The sequence below is a fragment of the Cupressus sempervirens genome, chromosome 8, assembly GCF_028749045.1.
Source record: "Cupressus sempervirens isolate cs-2001-9-10 chromosome 8, ASM2874904v1, whole genome shotgun sequence".
Classification (NCBI taxonomy): Eukaryota; Viridiplantae; Streptophyta; class Pinopsida; order Cupressales; family Cupressaceae; genus Cupressus; species Cupressus sempervirens.
The window spans coordinates 463,600,434-463,626,616 of NC_143125.1; the positions used below are offsets into that span (position 1 = coordinate 463,600,434).

General features: G+C 35.2%; 1 protein-coding gene across 2 annotated transcripts in view; it reads left to right on the forward strand.

The window, feature by feature from the left end:
* The window catches only part of LOC149543244 (putative CoA ligase CCL7), a 105,934-nt gene that overhangs the window by 43,201 nt on the left and 36,550 nt on the right, over nt 1-26,183 (forward strand). Inside the window, exons 1-2 of one of the 2 annotated variants that reach the window (XM_089798093.1) lie at nt 10,022-11,226; nt 20,832-21,018. In XM_089798093.1, coding sequence (XP_089654219.1) covers nt 10,219-11,226; nt 20,832-21,018 — 1,195 coding nt within the window. In that variant the 5' untranslated portion in view covers nt 10,022-10,218. Of the gene's footprint in view, nt 1-10,021; nt 11,227-20,831; nt 21,019-26,183 lie in introns of those variants that run through there. The other variant, XM_089798092.1, reaches the window with a different exon arrangement.

The window sequence follows — 26,183 nt, forward strand, 5'->3', positions numbered from 1 at the left end:
CACATGTAGCGGGCAATGGATCCATAAGGACTGTACGATACAACATGACCATTGTACGTCATATAGTTTGATTGCAGTTGACTAAGGCAACCATACACCAAGATTATTGCAAAGAGGGGAGTTTGATAGATCGTACGATAGGCTAAAAAATACCATACGGGTCTGTATACTCTGAGTATTACACAAACCATACAATGTCCAAGAGAGTGGGACAAAGTTGTTCATCAACACACATGGGTTCTTAGAGCCACAAAAACAGGGGGACATTGCAAATAATGCCCTTCCACCAAGTGGCAACACCTTTACGGTGCAAGAGAGAAAAATCCATAACTAAGTGACTAGTAGAGAAGCATCAACAACATCAAAAGGGGGAGATTCACATAATCCAACAATTGAGCCCATGACCTCTTTCCAACCATGAGAATTACACCCCTAGGAAAAGGTATGAAGATGTCAATATTGACCAAATGCATGCAAGTTTTGGAGATTATGGTATTATCCACCTTCAAGAAGTGACCAATAGAGTTGCTAATGACCTCAAAACAACAATAATTTTCACTTTGAAACATATTAAGGCAATTGAAAAATATCAAGCCAATGGAACCATTTTAAGTTACACCCATAGAAAATATATCCAAATATGTTTTTCTTGTAGAAAATTATAATCTTTGGGTTATTTTAGTATTATAGATTTTTAAAAATTATTATTTCTTAATTTTTAATTATTAAAAAGAAATCTTTGAACTAAATTATTTACATGTATGAGTCCATCTATTGCATAATACACCTTTCAATATCATATTTAACTTGTATAATTGATTATAAAAGTTAATTACGTCGAAGGCGTTCTCTATATGAACTGCTCGAGCTGATTTGTTCGATCAATGACATATGTTTTTCCATAGACATGGACAACCACTGAATACAATCTGGTTGTTCATTTTCATGGGATATGACAAACAACCTTTCAGAGTTATTACGCTGAATGATTTGTCGTTTCTTTTGATAATGCCTTTCACAATCAAAGACCATAATGTGTTAGTAGATGATGTTGATTCAAGTAATCGTCCTCTTTTGTTACTAAAAGATTTTGAACTCGATGGCACGAATAGTCTACTTGTCCATGAATAACCGAGTGCAAGAAGAAGTCTACTTGTTGTCTACTACCCAATAAACATGATGCGTTGCTTCCTTCACCTGCAACGCCTTCAACTTCGATCCACATGTCTTGCTTTCACAATTACAAAGAAATCCTCTTTGGAGTCATACAATTCTGCTACCATAAGTGCCATTAGGCATGAACAACACATATCTAACAAAATAATATAAAAGACAACTCAAGTAAGGAACAAGATTTAACATAACCCATAACACTGCAATAAATCTCAAGGAGTAGAAGACAATGCATCGAGTGAGAAGCAACAAGGGTGGTTTTTGATCGAGAGTTTTCTCGGGCAAAATCTTCAGTATGGACTTTGTCCTTCCTGTTTACCCGAACTCTACTTTTACTACTCGCCCACTCAATTCAAAGGCAATAAAATGGCAAGATGGATATCGTGTTGAAAAACAATTTTCCTTTTCACCAAAAAGTGGCGATGTAAAATACGATTAAGTGGAGGAAAAGGGTGAGAATGTAGCAGAGGAAAATGATAATGAGATGGTAACATTCAAGGACATGAAACATGTTTAGACCAAGCTTCGTAATATTTGTGGGTAGCTGGGTTTTGTGTGAATGTTGTCAATGATGTTGTAACTCTCCTTAAATTTGCAAAATTTCCATACTCGGTGATAGCTATGGCAACATATTTGATTAGGAAATATCTGAAGGATCGAATACGGGTGAAGCCAGAATGAGAGAACAAGTCGTCATTGTGTATTTGGACTTCAAATACGCTAAAACTCTACACCGTTTGTGTTAACAATTTTCCATTGACAACGCCTTAAAAGAAATCTGCTCTCATAGACTGCAATAGTTGCAGGATATGCACAAAATGGACTTGATGAAAAGGCCTTAGAGACTTTCATGCAAATGCAATTGTCATTTGGAAAACCAAATTCCACGAACTTTGCCAACATCCTCCCTTCCTGTGCCAGAATAGGAGATTTGTAGCAAGGTATGTGTATCCATCAAACCATAATAAGTAGAGGACTTTTGTCATATATACAAGGCACATGAAGTATTTGTTCGAATGTCTGAAAAAAAACAAAGAAATTGGTCACCTTTAATTTGTTGAAGAAACTTTAGACAATGGCAGGTGTAAAACTAGATTGTTCAACATTTATCAACATCCTCCTTTCTTATCCAAAAATGGGAGCTTTGAAACATGCTATGAACATTGCAACAAACCATAGAAGATACATTAATCTTGTTAAGAGGTTCAATTGAAACAACTCTGGTAAACATGAATGCAAAATGTGAAAGGATAGACATAGCATCTAAAATTTTGTACATGTTTATGAATTAGTCCTTAATATTGGAGTCTATCTGGAGGCTAGAATGGTCTTCAAGATTCCCAGTTCATTTTATGTTTCAATTCTTTTTGCGTTTACATTTTCTCGTGTATTTTATTTTATTTCTTTATCATTTAAAATTAGTTTTTCTTTAACATCTTTTATCTTTAATATCACTAGGATGCTACCTTGTAGTATTGAAACATAAAATGAACCGGGAATACTCATTAAAGAAGATGAAAATGGATGGTTTATTTAGTCATACTCGATAAAGTTGCGGCCAGTGAATGCATCTAAAAATGGATGATGAAAATGAGTAGTTAGGATGTATTTCATGATTGTCCATGAAACATCTCGGCTTCTTCCACTCCTCCACATCTATTGAGAGAAATCACCAAATTATAATTATAAGTGACATGTGCATTTTTATTTGATTAGTATATCAATAATCAAATTTGAAAGGTTGAAAAATAATAAAGTAGACTTAATTTTATGAATTATTTGTTAAATTGTTTATGAACAAGTTCATGTTATGTTTGCAAAATGGAGCGAGCTACAACTTACGATGTACTTATTGCATAGTAAGGTGCAATTGCTAGTATTTTTTTTTTGCTAATGTTACAATATTAACGTTGTGTGTGTGTTGTCATTTTATACATATTACTATTATTACAATGCTATGAAAACAAATACTCACCACTATTTCACACTTGTTTTACATTTAAAATCTCATTCTTTTGGAAATATATTAGCAATTTCTAAATATCATTCATCATGCAATTGTGCATTGATCTATTGTTTAAACTTGCTCATAAGTTGACTGTCTATTGAACTCAATATACCTATTTATTAGAAAATCAACCAATCATATAAGGTAGAGGCAACTATGTATTTATTGGGTGCAAATTATTTCAAGCATTATTCTTGGATGTCAACAATGGTTTCCCAGTGGATTTATATGTTCATTTCTCGCAAGTTTTGATAGGTGCATTTTTTGTAGTCTTAAAAAAAATAATGTTACAAACCTTGACAGATGTCACACCTTTATTAGTAGCAAGCTCTCAAAATTTAACTCTCAAAATTAAATTTATTTGTGCATGGTACATTTATTATGCATTGTGGTGTAACTAGATAGTTTGAAACGTCTTGATGAGGGCATAATGAGCTATGGTTGCCCTATTCTTGTAAAGTCACATATAACCCTTCCTCCTAAGTTATTTAAAAACATTAATAGTTATGTCTAATGGTTTTGGTCTTGTATATTTGAACTATAACATGAGGCTTATAGAAGGTGTCATTTTAATTGAAATTTCATAGACTACTTCCTAGACATGTTTTATTCCTTTTGCTAGGCAATCACCTTTCACATCTATCAATTTTAATAATGAGTTGTGGTTTTTGGATAAACATCTTATAACATGTTTTTGCATTAGAAGTGTGAGAGTAAGAGAGCTAGTTATCAAGTCTTATTGTTGGATGATGTGCTTATAAGGAAATGAACTTGAAATTTGACTAGAGTGTTTTGTTGTTTTGTTTTTTATTAAGGAAAAATTAGTATTTGAAGGGATCTCGAAATTCCATTCAATCAAATTTTGAGGGGGATCTAGAACCCCACTAAGAAGAGAAGTTGCAATAGACAGAGCTTTTCACACTAGCAAAACAAAGCCAAAATACCTATAACAACTAAAAAATACATAGGATATAAAGCACCAACTAATCGTAAGAACCCAACACATGAGGCCAAAACCTTACATGAAAGAGCATATCTTCTAAGCGAAGAGATCCATGGGATTTTGCATGCTCCCCAAAACATAATATTGGATTTTAACATGGTTCCTACAACCATCATCAGAGCCTTCCATGAAAGATTGAACATCAAAGAGTCAACAAAAAATATGGAGTTATGAGAGGCACCTTGAACCAAATTGAGTTTCGCCTTAGCTCCCACAAATGCTTGGATTTCAAAATGGCTCCCAAAACCATAATAGATATTTGACAGAATCTACAAAGATAAGCTAGTCTCATAAAAAAGTAATAAAGGAAAAAGCCAACTAAAAGGCAAGGTTTTGACATGGAACCCCAAATCGCCCAATAATGGGCAACATAGATTTTCTAGAAGAACAAAACCTTTCCCCAATAAATCCCCCCTCCATCTCAATTGAAGGGGTCCCACCTCTATAGGAAATCTTGGCGAAAGAGCCATCGCCAAAAAAGTATTTCTGAAACCACTCCTCTTCCCCCAAAAACTAATTGCAAGAGACAACCGTTCTATCTCACAATCAACCTCAGCCTGAAAATACATCAACATCTCCACATATGACATCAAAATACATCAACAAAAAGCATCCAACCCACCAAAATGTTGTGGAAAGGAACCTCAAAAAATAGTGGAGGATTCACCTCTATAGAAGCTTTCGAAGGAAGAAGTAGAAGAGTACCCATAAAAGTGAACCAAAAGAATGGGTCTAAGAAACTCAAGATTACATTTAGGGACTAGAAACTCTAGAACTTGGAAGCTTCCTTTAACCAAACACAACTAGACGCCAGAGTGGGCTCTTTGAAAAATTTCAACATCCTATTGGCCACAACTAGGAGGGAGTAGAAATCTGCAAAAGAGCGAGAGAACAAGGACTGTGTAGGAAAGAATCAAACACCAAATCACATTCGCCCTAAGCATCTTCACCAAATCTTCCCCTTCCGACATTGTCCCTGAGGATCTCCTTCGACTTAAACCCTATTTTTTGAACTCCTGCCTCTCTCATTGCTCCCACTCTCCATCCTTTTGTGTGCCTTCTTGGACACTATTTTACTTAATGTTTAAGCATGTGTAATACATCGTGTTCTCATAGTGCATTCATTTCTTTCCAACTAGTGTGTTTTGTTGTTATGTCTTATAGTTGGAATATTAATTTTTGTTTCGTTATTGCATATCAAATTGATTTTCTTGACTTTGAGTTTTATTTGATTGCAAGTATTGTCTATTCTTTATTGGGCACCCAATAAATACAATGGAAATTTATACAAAGTTATACTCAAGAATATTGTTTTTGTTTCTTGAAGTGCCAGCTTCTTTCAACTTTCACCCATTCACCACTTGTTGTTGGTATCTATAGTTGTTTAGTGTCTTTAATTGGTACGTAAGCTAGCGAACTCCACTCGCAAAGTGGTTGAATTTGGATTCACTAGAAACTACAATCCTAAGATTGCTAGTAAAAACTCCAAAGACATTTAGAATGAATCATATATTGCACTTAGCAATGGTAAAATAAGGATTTGAGTTGGAAAATATCAACAATAAAAAATGTTATGTCATAGTCTAGAGTGTCATTAATGCAATAAACATTATAAGTGGTTTTTGACAAACACTTAAGAGTACTTTTTAACAAAAAATTGACCAGTAATATAAGTGATGAGGTATAATGTTCAAATCATGCTCATGTAGTACTAAATTAAAGCAATTTGAAAACACCATCACTATTAGAAGCTCTTTTAGGGGTCATATCCATCACTAATGGTTTTAGTAATGATATTAATATTTATTTAATTAATCTTGATTATTTATTTTGATAATTAAAACACAAATAATGACTTAAAAATAATCTCAAGATGACTAAAACTTATTTCTAGGTGTGATTACCATATCTCCCTTTACAATTTTGGTAATTTGATTGTCTAAAGGCCATTAGGAATGACTTAAGGAAGTACCAACACACTACTAAGATAATCATTGATTATCACAATTATTTTGTCTAAATCATTTATTATCATAATTATACTAGACAAAATGATAAACCTTGTGATTGGAATACATTGTGGAAGAAGAGATCTATAAGAGAGGACCCAATAGTTGAGCACCCTAATGATGTGTTTCTGAAAGTCCTACATTTTTATTCTAGCAACTTACTTGGCAAGTCTCCCACTTTTAACTAAGGTTTTAGGGTCACATCATCAAATCACAACTATTGGTAGAATATTGTCAAAAATATTAGATATTAAATCAACAAGTGCAAGTATTACATGAACAACTCCTATCTCAATCATTGGAATGTGTTCAAGTATGGGTACTCTCTCCTATAGAAGAGGTTGCTCTCTCATAGGATGCTTTAACCTCCTAAGACATTATTAAAATCTTTCTTTCATTCATTCGTATTAGTGCTTGAATGTGTGTTGAAATTGAATTATGGCACTCTTTTATGGAGATACTTTTGAAGGTGGACACTAGAAGTTGGGCAACTTGCAAACTATGAAAACATTGATAAGTAGGAGATAATTTCCACAGCTAGTCAAATTGTGATATGAATATCAGGATTTAACTGTGTGATTTTGAGTCAAACTCGATGACCCATGTTTCATGAGTAGTGATTCAGCATGATCCATCTCTCATGAGAATAAATGGAACACTTAGCACTCATTGGATCTAGGTGATGCTCACAGGGGTGAAGCACCGGGACTTCCCGGGAGGTCACCCATCCTAGTACTACTCCAGCCTGAGCGCGCTTAACTACAGAGTTTCCTCCATAGTTAAACCCAAAGCTTGCAACCCCATTTGCAAAACCTTCACCAAGTGTTGTGCCTTATGAACCATTCATTAGAAAGCCCCTTAAGCTCATCAATTGATAAGTAGGAGATAATTTCCACAGCTAGTCAAATTGTGATATGAATATCAGGATTTAATTGTGTGATTTTGAGTCAAACTCGATGACCCATGTTTCATGAGTAGTGATTCAACATGATCCATCTCTCATGAGAATAAATGGAACACTTAGCACTCATTGGATCTAGGTGATGCTCACAGGGGTGAAGCACCAGGACTTCCCGGGAGGTCACCCATCCCAGTACTACTCCAGCCTGAGCGCACTTAACTACAGAGTTTCCTCCATAGTTAAACCCAAAGCTTGCAACCCCATTTGCAAAACCTTCACCAAGCGTTGTGCCTTATGAACCATTCATTAGAAAGCCCCTTAAGCTCATCAATTGATAAGTAGGAGATAATTTCCACAGCTAGTCAAATTGTGATATGAATATCAGGATTTAACTGTGTGATTTTGAGTCAAACTCGATGACCCATGTTTCATGAGTATGAAAACATTGTCTTTGAGATGCAAGACAAGTTTCTCAAGAGATTACCCATTGTCAAAAATAACATCTGTGGAAAATTTGGCTTCATCATGAAAATCGTTGTGGTGGGTTGGAGTTGGGCCTTAACATTACGTCATTTCCCTAACTCCTCTCAAGCCTCAAATCAACTCCACATTCCTATTGTGCACACGAAGGCTTTCTTCCCTTCTTTTGGTGCTCATTCCTCAACTCCATCAATTGTCTGCTTAGATGATGGTTCTATGAAAAACTCCCGAACTTTGTGAAAGCTTCATGCTTTGTTGGATCTTGCTCCACTAAGCTCTCCTGTGTTGTAAGAAAATTCAGTGGTGATAGTCAATGATTGATCATCTAGATGCTAAGGGTTGATCCAAAAGATTGAGGGTGAACACAATTTTAAGAGGAGAAAATAAAATCCTCAATATCAAATGACCTTGAGATCCTCCAAGAAAGATTTACATATCAAGTCTCAATAGTTTCAATTTAGTATAGACAACAACAATTTTTTAGATTTGGCCATTTAACCCTTTTATTGTAATGCACCTCTATTAGAAGGTGACTCCACTTTCACAACTTTTTAAAGATTTAAAAAAAGTTACAAATATTTAAGCACCATTTTGCTAAAAGAAATTATCATTATTCAATTCCAAAAAAAAGTAATACTAATTTCATATAAGTAAATAATTTTTTTTACATTGACTAATTAGAAAGTCAAGTTAATTTGAATTATGAACTAGTAATTAAAATGTGTAAATGCAACATAAAACATATATAACGCTAGATAACTCATGGTAGACAAAGATTAATAGTTAACTCTCAAAGTAAAAAGTAGTGAGTCAATACATCTTATTAATAGCTATTAGTCCTTAAAGAATATAATATTTTCTTGACTATATGTAAGAACATGTCTTATGATTTTGAGAGATATCACCATGGTTGACAACTCTTATGCATAATTTATATACAATTTATTAATAGCTATTAGTCTTTAAAGATTATAATCTTAATCTTTTCCTGAATATATGCAAGAACATGTCTTATGATTTTGAGAGACATCACCATGGTTGACGACTCTTATGTATAATCTATATTTTTCCTTCTAGTAAAAAAAAATGATAATGTATAAGTTGCCCATCTCTATTCTTTATTTGCCTAAACAACATTAGTTAATATAATTCCTATATATATATATATGTATATATATAATTCTTTTATCATGAGGATCTTTTACTTCCATTAGATTTTAAAATTTATAACAAATTTAAGCCATGAAAATATTCTTAGAGTGATTGTACAAAGGTTCATTCTAGAGCATTAATTGAAGTGGGTGTACGTAAATGACATTTAAATGGATTGCATCATTTATGTTTTCAAACATGTACACATACTCAATTTAGTTGGGAACCAAATGAAAATATTAAAGGTGGGAGGTCAATCACATTTGAATTAAAAAAATTAAATTTGGGTAGGATAAGTCTTGATCACGAGGACAAAAAGACAAGTACAAATATTTATTAAGCCGAGAGGCTTCTACAATGGAAGCAACGTTGGTTGTAAACAATTTGACATTTGAAAAAAAATTGACGTTCATTTAAGTGTATGCTTAGTCCTTTTTTTAATATATTGTATAATTCATATAAAAAATAATTTAAATAGTTTTTAATAGATAAAGTTTAGTAACTTCTAAATTGAAACAAGAAACCTTATAACAAATCAAATTTATTTTAGAAACTTATTAAAATTTATATATTTTATATTTTAAACAAAAGTAATTAATTATTTTCTTCTTACAATCTCAAATTTTCTTAATTTTTTGAATAGAAAATTTTTGAGAGAAAAAATAATATGTAATTTCATTTCATTAATCATTTAAAAAAAAATTAAATATAAGTTACATTAGATGTGGTTGATTTCATAGTTGAGCATTTGTCATGCTTATTATTGAAATTTTGTATTGAAAAAAAAAAAAAGAATTTATATTTTATTAAAGATTATGGAAAAAATTATTCTATGACATTCCATAGGAAAAAAATGTTAAACTTTTTAAATATATATTGTTTTAAATTATAACAGAAATGAGTTTCAATATGTCTAAGGCTAAAACTAGCTTATATATTTTTGTAAATATAAAAAAGCCAAGAGTTATCTTTCTTGAGGCACCTATTGCACTGAGGCAATTTATGAAGGATAACTCTAGACTTTTTTATATATATAAAAATATATATAAGCTAGTTAATTTTTTTTGGTCATGTACAGAGCGACCCACTTCTCCCATCAAAGCGACATTAACACATATTAAATTAAAATACTGGAAAAAATCAATCTTATTAAATCTTTAAAAGAATAGTTTATGAATTCGATTTTATTAAATTCAATGAAAAGGTAAATTCAACAATAATCCTAATTTAAAGAAATAAAGTAGAAATATTTTTAGAAATATGAGCATCTGGAACCAGAGATTTTCAAATGAAATAAAACAGGATCGAGACAGTATGGAAGACTAACAGAAACGTGGTCGGACGATAATAGTTTTCAACGATGGTTTTCTCCTTATTCTCGATGATGTTACACCCCACTAACGATTCGTACACTTTGACAGTTTCTGTAATCTTGTTGGACAATCCAGTTACAGTAGTAAGCATTGGGGAACAAAAGATTAACTAAATCAGAATGGAGAAAGCTGGTTACGGGAAGGATGGAATTTTCAGGCCCCTTCGTCCTCCATTGATACTGCCAGAGGAAGATGAGACAAACATAGTTTCTTTTCTATTTAGAGATTCATTAGCTTACTCTCACAAATTAGCACTAGTTGATGCCGATTCTGGTGAAAAACTCTGTTTTGGGAAATTCAAAGACAAAGTGCATCAGGTGGGCAGTGGATTACATCAACTGGGTATTAAGCAACAAGATGTTGTACTCATATTTGCTCCCAATTCTATTTTTTTCCCGCTATGTTTCTTTGGAATACTTTCGATTGGGGCAGTGGCAACTACGGTGAATCCATTGTATACGGCCGACGAGGTTTCAAAACAAGTGCGGGACTCAAAGACCAAGCTCATAATTACAGTCTCTGCGCTCTGGGATAAAGTCAAGGATTTGGGTTTGCCTGTGGTAATTATAGGATCTTATGATCTAAATATGCCTAAATCAGGCATCTCTATCACACTTTTTTCTGAAGTGTTAACCATGGGACTTCAGAAGGCTCCACCTATGGTTAGATTCAAGCAAACAGACATAGCTGCACTGCTGTATTCTTCTGGGACCACTGGAACGAGCAAAGGAGTAGTTTTATCTCATAGGAATTTTATATCATGTGCGTTGATGATTTGCAGTGACCAAGAAGCCAGAGGTGAAAGGCATTTGACTTGGTTGGCTGTTCTTCCCATGTTTCATGCATATGGCCTGGTAAATGTAATGGCTGCTCAGCTTCAAAGAGGGAATACCGTTGTTTCTATGGGTAGATATGATTTTGTATGGATGCTAAAGGTCATTCAAGAGTACAAGATAACCAACTTGCCAATAGTGCCACCCATAATGATTGCACTTGCAAAGCATAAGGATATTGTGGCACAATATGATCTATCTTCTCTCAAAGAGGTTATCTCTGGAGCTGCACCATTGGGGGGGGATACTATGGAGGAGTGTGCCACAAACATCCCTAATGCTGTATTTCTTCAGGTGACCTTTTTATATCCTTATACCAGATAACTACAGTACAGTCAAGAACTCCACCAAGAACCATGCCTTCTGGGGATTATATTTATATATCTTTGAGTTCTTTGATGTCTAGTCAGCTAGCCAAAACTTACCACACCATAATGCTAAGGCAGATATTTGATCCATGTCGATATTGTGAATCCTGACAAGGGGTTGGAATCCGACCCTATATCAGGATCATCTCTGATTTTATCTTGACTTGCAAACTACCCTTATAGCCTTTCTAACCTTTGTTTCGTGCTTCCAATTTTCCTCCAAAGGTTGATTATCATAGTTTTGTGATAGCAATTTGTATTTGCTGCTGATTGAAGTCCATTTCCATTTAATTTCAATCCTGTTCAAAATTTTGATCTTCTTTCTTCAAATCTTCATTGAGTTTTCCTCAAATCTTCGTTTTTCACCATTTTATTCAACTTGGAGTTGAGAATTTTCATTGAAAGGTCCTTATACTTGGGTGGGATTTTGGAGCTTTCGAGATTTTACAAGGGAAGCAAGGCGGAAATTCAGGGCCTCTCAAGATTAAGAATACTTAAAGGTGGTTGGATTCCTGACCTCCTCTTGGGATTATCTTTTCATTCATTTGAACTTGTAAACCCCTTGGACTTCGTTGATTTCACTTGGATCTTCTAACTTTCGCCTTTTATTCTGATATTCCTTTCTCATTTTGATTGATTTTTATTAGATTTTCACATGGATCTGCAGTTACAAAATCATTATTTTCACCTTGATTTTTCTTATAACTCCACCCCATCATCCTCTTCATCAATTTTGCATTAGAATTTTGCCCTTTAGCCCCTTAAAATTCGCCTAGACTAGAGTGGAGATTTGGGGGATCTCAGTATTAGGAATCCTAACAGGAGGTCGAATTCTACCCCCATGTCAGGATTATCCTTCCTTCACATGATTTCCATCTTGTCAATTCAGCCTTCAATTCACATTTCACATTTCAAGATCACTTTCTGTTAAGTATATAACCTGATAATCTTCAGGTCTGGAAGTGTAGATCGCATTTAATCTTCTCATTCTAATTGTCTACGAATGGCTTTATATACACTCCTTGCTTTTCTATTATGAGGCAGCAACTTTCCAGATTAACTTGGTATTAACACTAACCTAACACAATGTGTTAGTGACTGATCATAATTAAACTTGAAATTGCCGATTCATGAGAAGGCATAATAAAGTCGACTAAGGAAAGGGACATGACCTTTGAGGGTGACGTCTTTTGGTCTAGATATTTAGAGGGATGGTGATGCAGTTTTGAAGGACACACAAACATAATTCAGTCTGCTCCTTCAAGCATCTATATCCAATTTATAAATCAGAGATATTCTTAGTCTATATCATATCAAAGTAGAATATTCCTTCCTGCATTGACATTGAAGAAGTACAGAAGTTCTGATTATAAATATAGGTGTCAAACTTCCTCTATATTCAGATTATTAGAACAACCATTCTTAGCAATCAAAGACTGAAATAGAAGTCTGATTCAAAGGGTACAAAATTTGCAGAATCTTTACATGGTATTAGAGCTCTGGTAGTCGAACCTAGGCTCTGCAAAATTCAATTATCAGATTCCATACATATCTAGCAACTATCTTCTATCTTCAATGGCATACACAATCAGACCCGAGGATAGGTTTGGTGGGAAAGAGCACTTTGATGCTTGGAAATTCAGAATCATGATGATTCTTGAAGAGAACGATGTAAAACAATTTGTTGATGGAGCATCCAAACAACCTCCAGTTGAAGCTCACAAATCTATATGGAGCAGGGGAAATAGAAAAGCTATTCAAATCATCTTAGGTGGAGTAAAAAATGATATCGTACCTATGCTTACAAAACATCAATTGCCTTTGATTTGATGAATGCATTACGAAATGCATATGAAGTAAACAATGCAAATAGGGTTCTCGCACTAAAGAGGCAACTGAATCACATTCAGATAAAGAAAGGAGAATTGATAAATTCTTACTTCCTAAGAGTTGCCGGCATTAGAGATGAACTATCAAGCATAGGAACCACCGTTAGTGACACAGAATTAACGCTTATGGCTATAGATGGATTGCTAGATTCATGGGAGACATTTGCACAAGGAATAAGTGTTAGAGATAATCTTTTGGACTTCAACAGACTCAAGAACGATTGTCTTCAAGAGGAATTTAGAAAACTAAAGAAAGGAGGGAAACCGAAAGCAGAAGATGAAGAACTTCATGTTCTTAATACAAACTCCTATAAGGGCAAGAAGAAGCATTTCAAAAAGGGAAATCAAAATAACGGAAAACCCAAGAAAGATCTATCTAAAATAAAGTGTTTCAAATGTGAAAAATTTGGACACTACAGATCTAATTGTGTAGAAAATTTCAAACAACAAGCAAACTGTACAAATGTTATTAGAGAAGAAGATACTTATGATCCTGAGAACTGTGTTTTGTATTCCTCACTATCAAATGAAATTTCAAATAAAGCATGGGTAATTGATATTGGATATTCTAGACATATAACAAGATACAAAGAAACACTAGACTCGTTATCAGAGAAGGTTAACGGTGAAGTTACCATTGGCGATAATTCAGCACACTCCGTTGAAAGAATTGGGAATTGTACTTTGAAACTAAAATCAGAAAATACTTTTCTTCTTAAAGGTGTACTCTATGTACCAGAAATTGAAAGAAACCTAATCTCAATTACAACACTTGAAGATGATGGCCATAATGTTGCATTCGTGGATGACAAAGTATTAACTTGGGCTAAGAACTCCTCCATCAAGAAAACAAAGTTAATTGGTTAGAGAAAAGGATATTTATATGAATTGAATACAAAATTTAGTTGATCTATTCAAACCCTAGTTCATGAAGTTGCAGATATAAATGAAATATGGCACAGAAGATTAGGGCATCTAAATTTCTAAACTTTATCAACTATGGAGAAGATTGTTACTGGATTTCCTAAACTAAATAAAGACCACCCAAGTATTTGCAAAGGGTGTGCTCTGGGTAAGAACACCAAAAGTCCCTTTCATTATTGTACTAAGAAAACGAATAATGTACTAGAATTAATTCATTCAGATTTATGTGGACCTATGTTTGTTCCTTCTCTTGGAGGATTTTGGTATTATATCTTGTTCATAGATGACTTCTCTAGGAAAACATGGATTTATTTTTTAAAATGCAAAGAATTAGAAGAAATCCTTCAGAGATTTAAAGAATTCAAAACATTTACTGAAAACTTTTTAGGACATAAAATTAAAACCCTTAGAACTGATAATGGAGGAGAATATACCTCAGACTTGTTTAAAAGGTTTTGTAAAGAATTAGGGATTAAGAGGGAGTACACTGTTCTGTATAATCCAGAACAAAATGGGGTCGCAGAAAGAAAGAATAGGACAATTATAGAAGTTGCTAGAGCTATGATTTTTGATCAAAATCTAGAATATTATCGTTGGGCAGAAGCCTTATGTACTGCTGTATATATTCAAAATAGAAGCCCTCACTCCTATCTTAAAGATAAAACTCCTGAAGAAGTATTTACTAAAGTAAAACCCAATATGAGTCATCTTAGAATTTTTGGTGTCCTGTATATATCCATGTTCCAAAAGAAAAGAGAACCAAGTTAGAACCCTCTGGGAGGAAAGACATTTTTGTAGGGTATAGTGAAACATCTAAGGCATATAGGATTTTCATACTTGAACAAAAAAGTATTGAACTTAGTAGGGATGTAATCTTTGAAGATCTTGCATTCAAAAGAGCCATACGTTTTGATGAACCTTCTTCTTTCTCTAGTTCTGAAAGAAATAGTGAATTTGGGTCCCAGAGGGAGAACTTAAAAGAAATCGAATATGAAATTCAAAATATGAATCTTGAAAATTTAGAGAAAAGACCACTTCGGGCCATTAAAACAGTTGAAGGAGCTCAAGACTTTGCTGCACCTTCCGGAATAGTCAGAGAAAGCAAAAGGCCTAAAAGATTCTCTAGTTATACAACAAATATGAGTGATTTATCCAAAATAGAACCAACCAATCCTTCTGATGCTATTAAACATAGAGTTTGGAAAGAAGCTATGACAGAAGAATACCAATCTATTATGAAAAATGATGTTTGGAAAATTGTTCCAAGACCTAAAGGAAAATCTGTTGTTTCTTCCAAGTGGATATTTAAAATAAAACATGTTGCTGACGGTAGTATTGAGAAGTATAAAGCCAGATTTGTAGCCAGAGGATTTTTTCAGAAAGAAGGGATTGATTATGAAGAAACCTTAGCTCCTATTGCCAGATATACCTCCGTAAGAGCAGTCTTAGCAATTGCCGCATCAAAGGGATGGAAGGCACATCAAATGGATGTAAAAACAATATTCCTAATGGAAAGATTTCAGAAGTATATTTGGAGGAACTTGAAGGTTTTGAAATTCATGATCCTAACAATTTTGTTTCCAAGCTCAAGAAAGCTCTCTATGGGCTTAAATAAGTTCCCAGGGCCTGGTATGAAAGAATTGATAAGTATTTCATTGGCTTAGGATTCTCCAATAATGAAGCCGATCCAAATTTATATTATAAAAGAGATAAAAATGATATGGTAATTCTAATACTGTATGTTGATGATTTACTAATAACAGGTGATGATCATCTCATAGATCAATGCAAGAAAGATCTAACAAGAGAATTCGAGATGAAGGATTTGGGACTCCGATTTGGGACTCCGTTACTTCCTAGGACTGGAAGTACTGCAGAATTCTGACAGTATCATACTTAATCAAGGGAAGTATACATCAAACATTTTAAAGAGATTTGACATGTGGAATTGCAAACGTATGTCTTATCCAACGGAGACTAATCTACATAAACTTAAGGAAGCAGCAATAGAATCATCTTCCATAGATTCTACTCTCTACAGACAAATGATTGGGTCCCTTATGTACTTAGTAAATACAAGACCGGATATTTGCTATGCAGTTAATGCCTTAAGTCAGTTTATGTATGAACCAAAGGAGATTCACCTAGTTGCGGTTAAACACATTATGAGATACTTATAAGGCACTCTTAATTTTGGACTCAAATACGAGAAAGTTGCTTTAGACTTACATGGATTCACTGTTTCAGATTGGGGTGGAAGTGCTAAAGATAGGAAAAGTACTTTAGGATGCTGTTTCAGTTTAGGATGAGCGATGATATCTTGGATATGCAGAAAGTAGTCTTTAGTAGCTCAGAGCTCCATAGAAGCCGAATACATTGCAGTAGCGATGGCCTCTCAAAAAGCAATCTGGCTGAGGAAGTTACTTGTGGGACTATTTGGGCAAGCCATGAATCCTACGATTATTCATTGTGATAATTAGAGTTCCATCAAGCTCTTAGTGAATCCAGTTTTCTATGACAGGTCCAAGCATATTGAAATTCTTTATCATTATGTAAGAGATATGGTAGACAGGAATTCTGTAAAATTGGAATACATTTGCACTGTAGATCAGACAACAGACATACTCACCAAACCTCTATCTAGATTGAAGATAGAACACTTCAGGAGGAGACTTGGTATGGTTGAGTTGTGATCCATTTGTACTCTTTTGATTATTAATAAAATAATTACATTTTGTCAGGCTATTGACTGTTATGGGCTCCACCATTTGTATTTATTATTTAAAGAGGTGATGATCTCTAAAATAATGAACACTTGTATAAAAGGCATTATGAGAGATGACGATCTCTTAGATAATGTGCTAAAACAGTAGAGTTCTACTGTAAGATCTAGATGAGTTCAAGATTATATTGTGATGTAGACATTGCTATGTCTATGAGTCACAATTTGGATAAAGGAAGAATTATAGTATTCTCCTGGTTTATCCTGTATTCTAGTAGATCTTAAACTTAGGATCTCGTTGTGATATAAATACCAGTTTCTATGAGTCACAATTTGGATAAATGAAGAAATTAAATTACTCTTTAGATTTATCCTGTATCTTATCACTAGTAGTAGTGATTTGTCATATCATAGGTTTAGTAATATGACCTTGTATTATGTGTTCTACAATATCACATACTAAGAAGATTCAGACAGATACAGAGTATTAATTCTTGCTTATACATCTGTATTAATGTTGCTAGATATAATATCTCTCTGTATGATTATTAGGTTAAGAGGGAGTGTTAAGTATATAACTTGATAATCTTCAAGTCTGGAAGTGCAGATCGCATTTAATCTTCTCACTCTAATTGTCTACGAATGGCTTTATATACACTCCTTGCTTTCCTATAATGAGGCGGCAACTTTCCAGATTAACTTGGTATTAACACTAACCTAACACAATGTGTTAGTGACTGATCATAATTAAACTTGAAATCGCCGATTCATGAGAAGGCATAATAAAGTCGACTAAGGAAAGGGACATGCCCTTTGAGGGTGACGTCTTTTGGTCTAGATATTTAGAGGGATGGTGATGTAGTTTTGAAGGACACACAAACACAATTCAGTCTGCTCCTTCAAGCATCTATATCCAATTTATAAATCAGAGATATTCTCAGTCTATATCATATCAAAGTAGATTATTCTTTCCTGCATCAACATTGAAGAAGTACAAAAGTTCTGATTATAAATATAGGTGTCAAACTTCCTCTATATTCAGATTATTAGAAAAACCATTCTTAGCAATCAAAGACTGAAATAGAAGTCTGATTCAAAGGTTACAGAATTTGCAGAATCTTTACACTTTCAAGGCTCATTTTCATGTTTTTGATTATGATTTGCATCCTCAAATGACTAAAAGTTCATCAACATCTGATTTTCAATCCATTTTTGTCTTCAATCCATATATATCTTCAATTTCATATCAGTTACCTTAAAGACTTCGATTGATTTCATTTCTCGTCTTCATTTTGATCATCTTAAACTTAGAGTTGAAATTTTGCCTTGATTGGCCCCTAGACTTGGCAGAATAATGAAGGCTGCCAGGATTTTGGCATAGGAGAAGGGTAGAATTTAGGGTATGTTAGGATTTGGAATCCCGAGACCAAGTTGGAATCCGACCTGTTGTCAGGATTACCCCAAAAGGAAGAGACCTTGATTAGTCATCTCATTACTCCTTCAACAAAACATAAGTTTTCTTGATTATTTCCCATAGAAATATGCCTTTGGTGGTCTCCCGTACCTTTGATTTTAGTGAGATTCGTCCCCAATCTGAATGTTGAAATTCACATTTTTCCACTTTCCACACTCGAAATTTGTGCATTCTCATGTCACTTTTCTTGCCACGTTCACAATCCTTGAATTTCTCAATCTCTCTTTCATTCATTTGTTCCTGCCTTGACTCTAAATCAAATTGGAACCCTTTGAATATGAGAACCTTCATCTAAGATTTTTTCTTTACCCTCCACATTGATGCCATTCGGATTTGTTCCTCATCACAAATTTTATGGCCATCACCCTTGACATTGCTTGCCATTTTCCTCCTTATATTTTTAGTCTCAAATTGCTTGATCTATCTCCTCTTCACACTTCAAGGCTCAAATCCACGAGTAGATCATGCTTCCCAAAACTTAACTCTAAACACTAGGGATCTAATTTGTCTCTAAACCTAAGACCACAAGGGACAACTACTCTACCAACAGGCAAAAAGAGGGGGCACACATTTGCAATGGGATGATGGTGTGATAATGTTGCAATAGGTAGTTTATAGCTTATGCTCTCGAGGGTATACAAATGCAGGATAAAACTTAACTCTAGACATTGGGGATCTAATTTGTCTCTAAATCTAAGGCTAAGACGACCTAGGAAAACTGCTCTAGCACTAGGCGAAAAGAGGGGGTACCCATTTTCAATGGGATTATGGTGTGACAAGGTTGCAATAAGTAGTTTTTAGCTTATGATCTCTAGGGGTTACAAATGCAGGATCGATGGAGGCTACATCTTTGATCATTTGTTTGAAACAAGAGAAACACGCCACATGAAATAGGATGCCATGAGTCGAAAAATTGGCAATGGAAGACTTTGTTGCATCTTGTGCTTGCACATTAAACATAGATTAAACCATCTCTAGCTTCTCACAACCATTAATCTACTTCTCTATTGTGGCAATATCACTAATACCAATTGTGGATGGAATAGGCATAGATGATTGTGCGCTTGCAAAAGAATGTACCAGCATTGTCACATCTTATTTCCTCTTTTTTTACCTCATTGTACAATCTATGAGCCTCTATCTTCTCATTCTTATTTATTTTTGAACAAACTTTAACCCCATGGCTTGTAACATCCAAAAAGTGACAAACTCCTTGCAAATGTGACAAAACCAAACCCTATGCCACCTTGAACTTTTTTCTTCTTTATCCATAGTTGTAACAATTTGGAGAAGATTAATTCTTTTGTTAAACGGGCCCTTTGCATATTTTTCTAAGAACTATGAAGGGCACTGAGATATTTTTTCCTTGCCATCCACTTCCACCTTCAATATTTGCAGTTGTATTTGTTTCAATTTCATCCACTTCATTTTCACTACTGCTATCATTCTCATTGTTACTCACATAGGCTTTTTGAGATTTAATGCAACTGTAAAATGAAAAATGAAAGAAAAAACCAGTCAGTTCATGCTTCAAACTCTGAATTCTTTTGAAAAAAAAAAAGAATAAATCAGTTACCTCTTTGAAGGAATTGTAGTCCCAGTCTGGATTCAATCTTTTTGGCAGCTGTTCCTTCAAACCCAGCTAAAATAAAGTTGTTCTTTCTTCAAACCCTGCTGCTCTTCTTGTTTTTTTCACAAGTAAATCTTGAAATGAAACAAAGTGAACCCCTATTCCTCTTTTAGGATGAGTTGGGACATGGGGTCCCACTTTGAAATTACCAAAAAAGGGGTTTTCCTTTAATATAAAATTGAGCTATGCGTTGGGACTTTGAACCATGCTTGGGACAGTCAGATTACTAAACATACCTGGCGTGAAGCTTGAAGCAGTTACAGGGGACATTTCCTAAACTTTTCTGCAGAAAGGGGATGGCCAGGAGACATCCCTGAGGCATCCCTGCACCTCAGGGATGTGTCTCTTGGTAGGCTTTCTTATTTGTGAAAATTTGTATGAGCAGATCATTCCATCTTTGAAACTGATAAAATTTGAATGAATCTCCATATCCAATTCATGTAGGAAGTGATCACAGATGAAAATTCATTTCATAGATTGTCTTTATCTTTTCTAAATTAATGGTAACTGGTTGTCAATTGCATCCATTCGGGAACTCCCCAATAAGTTGCGTAAATCAAATGCCTGGTCAATATTGAAGATGACTGCCAATTATGGGAACAGACATTGGACTATATGCATGTTAGTTTCTTATGTATGCATCAAAATATGCATCTTGTTCAATTCTCAAATTATAAATACTGGGACCTGCATCCACATTTGCACTGGTGCTTTAGGTAACTTTGTTTGATGCTAAAATGCTTGTCTACAGATCTTAATATCTATATTTCTGCGAACTAGTTTGTTTTTCATTACCTTGGTGTTTTTGGAGGATAACTGAAAAAAGCATAAAAAATAAGTCTGAAATCAGTGAAATCTGTAAGCCTAAATAAAAATGTCTTCTTTCAAACAGGGCTATGGTCTAACCGAAACTTGTGGCATTGCAACAATGACGCCCAGGGAAAGAAAAGGCCACTTTGGGTCTTCAGGGACATTAGTTTCAGGCATTGAAGCAAAAATCACTACCCTAGAAATGGGGAAGCCTCTTCCTCCTAATCAAAGAGGAGAGATTTGGCTCCGTGGGTCTAACATCATGGCAGGTAGATGCATCACAAACCTTTGACTCTTGTAAAATATGTTTTATCTACTATCAAATTTAATGTAGGCAATGGTGATTTAGGATTTATCATCACTGCAAATTCGCCTCACCTACTTAAATTTCACTGTTCTCTGTGGCAATTGACTTTTGACTGTTCTTGGGCTGTATTTGACCTTACTACACAATTACATTTGGAGATGTCCGGTAGACATATAATTCTTATCCCAGTGTCTGCATGGAGATTATGTTGCTTATGTACATACTTTTAAAGGTGCAATGTGATCATTATAGTGCTGTGCTATGAAAATTTTCTTTATTGTTTAAACATTTTTCTGAAATTACAAATCGATTTAGCTTTATAGTAATCTGTCATTTCCCTTTCCTCATGTTTATCCATGAAACGGCCCTTGTGAATATTCAAGATTTACAAAGACATTGTTTGCTACCAAATGGATAAGATCAAATTGATGATCTCCTTTCAATATCTCCATCGGAATTTTTTTGGTGTTGATATTACCAATCAAATATATTTTTCGGCAATGTGTATTTACCATTTACTGTACAACATGATTGCTAGAATTCATATGCACTATGATTGGACATCTGTCCTGAAGGGAAGTATTGGTGAGAAAAGAGGGGCATACCTTGACGGATTCAGTAGATCACAGTTTTTGATGGTAGTTAGGATAGTGTTTGCTTCTAGCCACATATTGCAGTATGCTTGAGCTGCAGGGCATCTCATTTTATTCTTTGCCTCAATGTAAGACGATCTTTTTTTTTTTTGCGGTCTGATATTTTCTTATAGGGATTGACTTTTGTCAGCCATGCCAAGACTTATATTTCAATAGAAGATGCACATCAGACTTTTTGGGTGCTTCTCTGAATATTTTCCTTAGCTGATATCAAACTCAACCAATAAATGCTGTTGAATATTGATCATCTATATCTTGTACACCATTGTTATATTTATCAAGTTTTTAAGACAAATCTTTTGTTGTGTTACTCTTTCAATGCTTGTTGACTATTTTCAGCTATGGACATTGACTTCTGCTGCTGCATAGGCCAAAGCACAGTGGGAAGTCAATCAATATTTGACTGGTTGATTTCCAAGGTATGTTTTATCAACCTTGGGAATTTTTTTGAAAGAAAGACCAACTTTGAACAATTCAAAGTTGAACTTTCTATTGCAAAAATAGTTTCAACACAAACTAGGGAAAATGCTTGATTTCAATAAACATTGTGTCTTTTGTAGATGTTGACAAAGGCAAATTCTCAACTTTAACCTAATGTGAAACATGAAATTTCAAGAAAACCACATTATTCGCCTGCTTGGCCTATGAGATCATCAAACAAGAGTTTCAAGTGAAAATAAGTTTTGAAAATTTTTGAACTTCATTAAACATTATATCTTTTGTGATGTACATATTTGCAAAGGTCGTTTAATAACTAATTCTGAGTACAACCTTTCTCACTCTATCCTTACTTGATGCTTAATTTGTAAGAAGAGAATGATTCCTTTATCACCTATGACCTACACGAGAAAAAATTATTTGAGGAAAGCATAGTGAGGGAAAATACTTGAATTCATTTAACTTCATCTCTTCTGTATGTATTCACGAAGTTAGTCTTGTGCCTATACAAAAAGATTTGTATAGAGCCATAATTTAAGTTGGATTTTTTTTCTTTTTTACTAAGTTACTGATTCTGTAATGTCCCCTCTTTAGTTCGACATGGCATTGATCATGGATTTGCCTATTCCAGACTCTCGTAGGCAAATGGTGTGGAGAGAGAGTCAATTCTGCGGATCAGATGGTCATATCTTGCTCTTGAAGAAGTGTTAAGAGGTTATATTTTATTATTATGTGTTATTGGGGCCTACATGTTATAATTTTAAGTTGAGTTGCACTTTTTATTTTATAAAATTACTTTATTATAAAAAGTGCATTACAAAAAACGCTGCAATATTTTTATCTAGCAGCCGTACCAGGCCGTACAGCAGCAGCAATTTTGTGAGTCAGTTTGGGGCAGATTGTGAGGTCTTCGTGTGGCATTAATCCAGCATTCATATCCGGCAAAATTGGAGCTATTCCAGGTGCACAAAATATTGATTGCCAAAATATTGCATGTTAAGGATTAGAACAGTCAGCACTGTCATTGCATAAATAGTTATTTCCAGTCATTAATAACTGTTGTAAAAGTTTTGTCATTTGCATTCCAAATCTGAACTGGGTTATTGTTCATGTCATAACATTGCATTGTCAAGAGCTTGATGTATTAGAAGTGCATAGTTGTGACAGTCTCTCATTGTAATCAGTTCTATTTGCTGTCATAAAATCAGAATTGCATTGGACTTCATATTTGAGTTTCATATTGTCATCTATCTCTTAGATTGGTAGTGTTATAATCTGGAATTGTTGTTCATACATTATTGGCATCATATATTGAGGTTTCGTTGTACAACAATTAGTAATATTGCAGCCTTATTCGGTTACATGCCAATTGTTTGACAAAATTCCTAAGTCCAGTTTGAGGGTTTCAGTGGCCTTTATAGTAAGGGTCATTATAGTGGTATTAGAGCTATAAGTCCTGCCATCCTGTGGAGGTCTTATAGGGAATTTGGAATAGCTGGATAGAAGGGAAAGTGTTTGACGAAATGTCAAAACACTAAAATCAGAACATTTATGAGCATGCGACAGAGGCTTTATAATTTTCGCAATACCAAAGCAAGACAAGATAGGATTTCAGACCTGCAGAGCGAACAGTCTAGCTCATCTGTACAGGTGGACATAGAATCCAGTCATACAGACATAGGGGAGGTATTCTTTGATCAAGACTATGACTACAATATGGATAGAGGCGGGAATGCCGGTCCAGATCAGCAAGAGGAAAGATTTTTACAGTTATTAGACACCTTGGCACAGGGACAACAATTAGCCGAACAAAGAGCACAGGAACAGAATCAGAGAATGGAGCTTATGATGCAGATGATGGCTCGTCAAATGGGGTTGAACGCTAACATAGGTGGAGGAAATAATCAGAATGGTATTAATCAGAATGGGATTAATCAGGATGGGATACATAATGGAGGCGAACAAATTGGGAACAATTTCGGTCATACACCCCAGCAAGCTAGGACAGTGAGTTCGAGACCTATGATTCCCACGTTCCTTCCTAGAGCTCCAGAGCAGCCAGTACCAGAACCCCAGATCACTGACATACAGGATCAGCTGAGGAGAGATTGGGAAGCAGGAGGTCCAGATTTTACAGCTGCAATCAACTTTAGAGAGTATATGGATGTGCGGATGAAGCATATGCCCCGTGGACATGACAGGACTCAGAGCTATGAGCTACGAAAGAAAGTAGGGAAACTTCAGTTACCATATTTTGATGGCTCGGGGAAGTCTACAGCAAGAGCTTGGGTTCAAAAACTTGACACATACTTTCAATTGAACCCTATGTCTGAGGAAGAAGCTATTAAGTATGCAGCAATTCACCTGGATGGGTTAGCACACGAGTGGTGGCATCATGGTATGATCACTATGGGTCATGCACACATTACCTCATATGTGGTGTTTACGGAGAGACTGATTGAACGTTTTGATAAGAAGGATCCAGAACTCCATTTCAATGAGTTAGCTCAGCTTAAACAATGGGGATCATTGGAAACATACATTTCAGAGTTTCAGAAACTTGCAGTGTTAGTAACAGATGTATCTGAACGGAGGCTATTGGTTTTATTTATGGATGGGCTAGTTGATTCGTTGAGAGGGTGGATTAAAGCTCTCAACCCTCCCACTTTGCAGGAAGCCATTAAGAAAGCTCATGACATGGATTCCTCTTCAGCTTCTAAAAATAAATTCTAGGCAAAGAGTTTCCCTTCAGGAAAAGATAGGGACAGGAAACCCTTTCATAGAGAGGCACAACTACCTAAGGAGGAAAGTAAGAGGTTGGACAAGGAGACACTTAATGACTTGCGTAGGAAGAAGCTATGCTTCTATTGCAAAGGCCCGTATGAGTATGGCCATGACTGTCCTATGAGGCCAAAAGGGAAGGCCAATCGAGCAATTCGGGCTTATTATGAAGGCTCAGATTCAGATAGTTCAGAACATCATGATGAAGATCCTGATGAAGCAGAGGGAGAGCAGGAGATAGACAGTGTAGGGCAACAGCAGGGAACAGAGCTACATTTACAGGAAGCACGACTGTCTAGTATCCAGAGAGAGGGATCTTTCAAACTTCGGGGAGTTTTGGATGGGCAGAAGGTTATTACATTATTGGACACAGGTGCCACACATAATTTCATTGATGCACGATTCGTGGAGAAGCATGGACTCATTACTGAGGAGTTCGTGGGACTAAGAGTCAAGGTAGCTGATGGATACACTCTTCGTTGTGACAGGATGGTACGAGACCTACCTTTGCGCCTGAACAACTATGAGTTTAAGGCGGACTATCATGTGGTCAACATGGGTGACATGTATATAGTACTTGGAATGCAGTGGCTTCATTTATTGAAGGTGGTTACCCTGAGACTAGAGGATATGGAGATACAATTCGAAGTGAATGGTAGGACTCATGTGCTTAAGGCTATCCGTAATGGAGACATCAGGACTATCTCATTTAGGCGGCTGGAGAGATTAACTAGGCATAATGATATAGAGTGGGCAGTAGTTTGTACTTTGACACCTACACAGGAGAAGCAACATAAGACGGAATATCATCCTGATATTCAGAAATTGAGGATTAATTACGAAAAGGTATTCAGTGAGATTCCACCAGGCAGGCCACCGGACAGAGGCATCGAGCATGTTATTGAGTTGGAGGAAGGTGCTAAGCCTATCATGATCACACCATATCGACACCCAAAGCGACTCAAGGATGAGATCGAAAGGACCATCAAGGAGTTGCTAGCTATGGGGCACATCCGACCAAGTAAGTCACCTTTTGCATCTTCTGTTGTTTTGGCAAAAAAGAAGGATGAAACTCTTCGGATGTGTGTTGATTACAGGGAATTAAATAAGAGAACTATTAAGAACAGGTATCCCATTCCTCGCATTGATGAGTTGATAGATGAATTGCATGGGGCTTGTTATTTCACGAAAATTGATTTGAGAACAGGATATCACCAGATCAGAGTCCGTGAACAGGATATTGAGAAAACTGCTT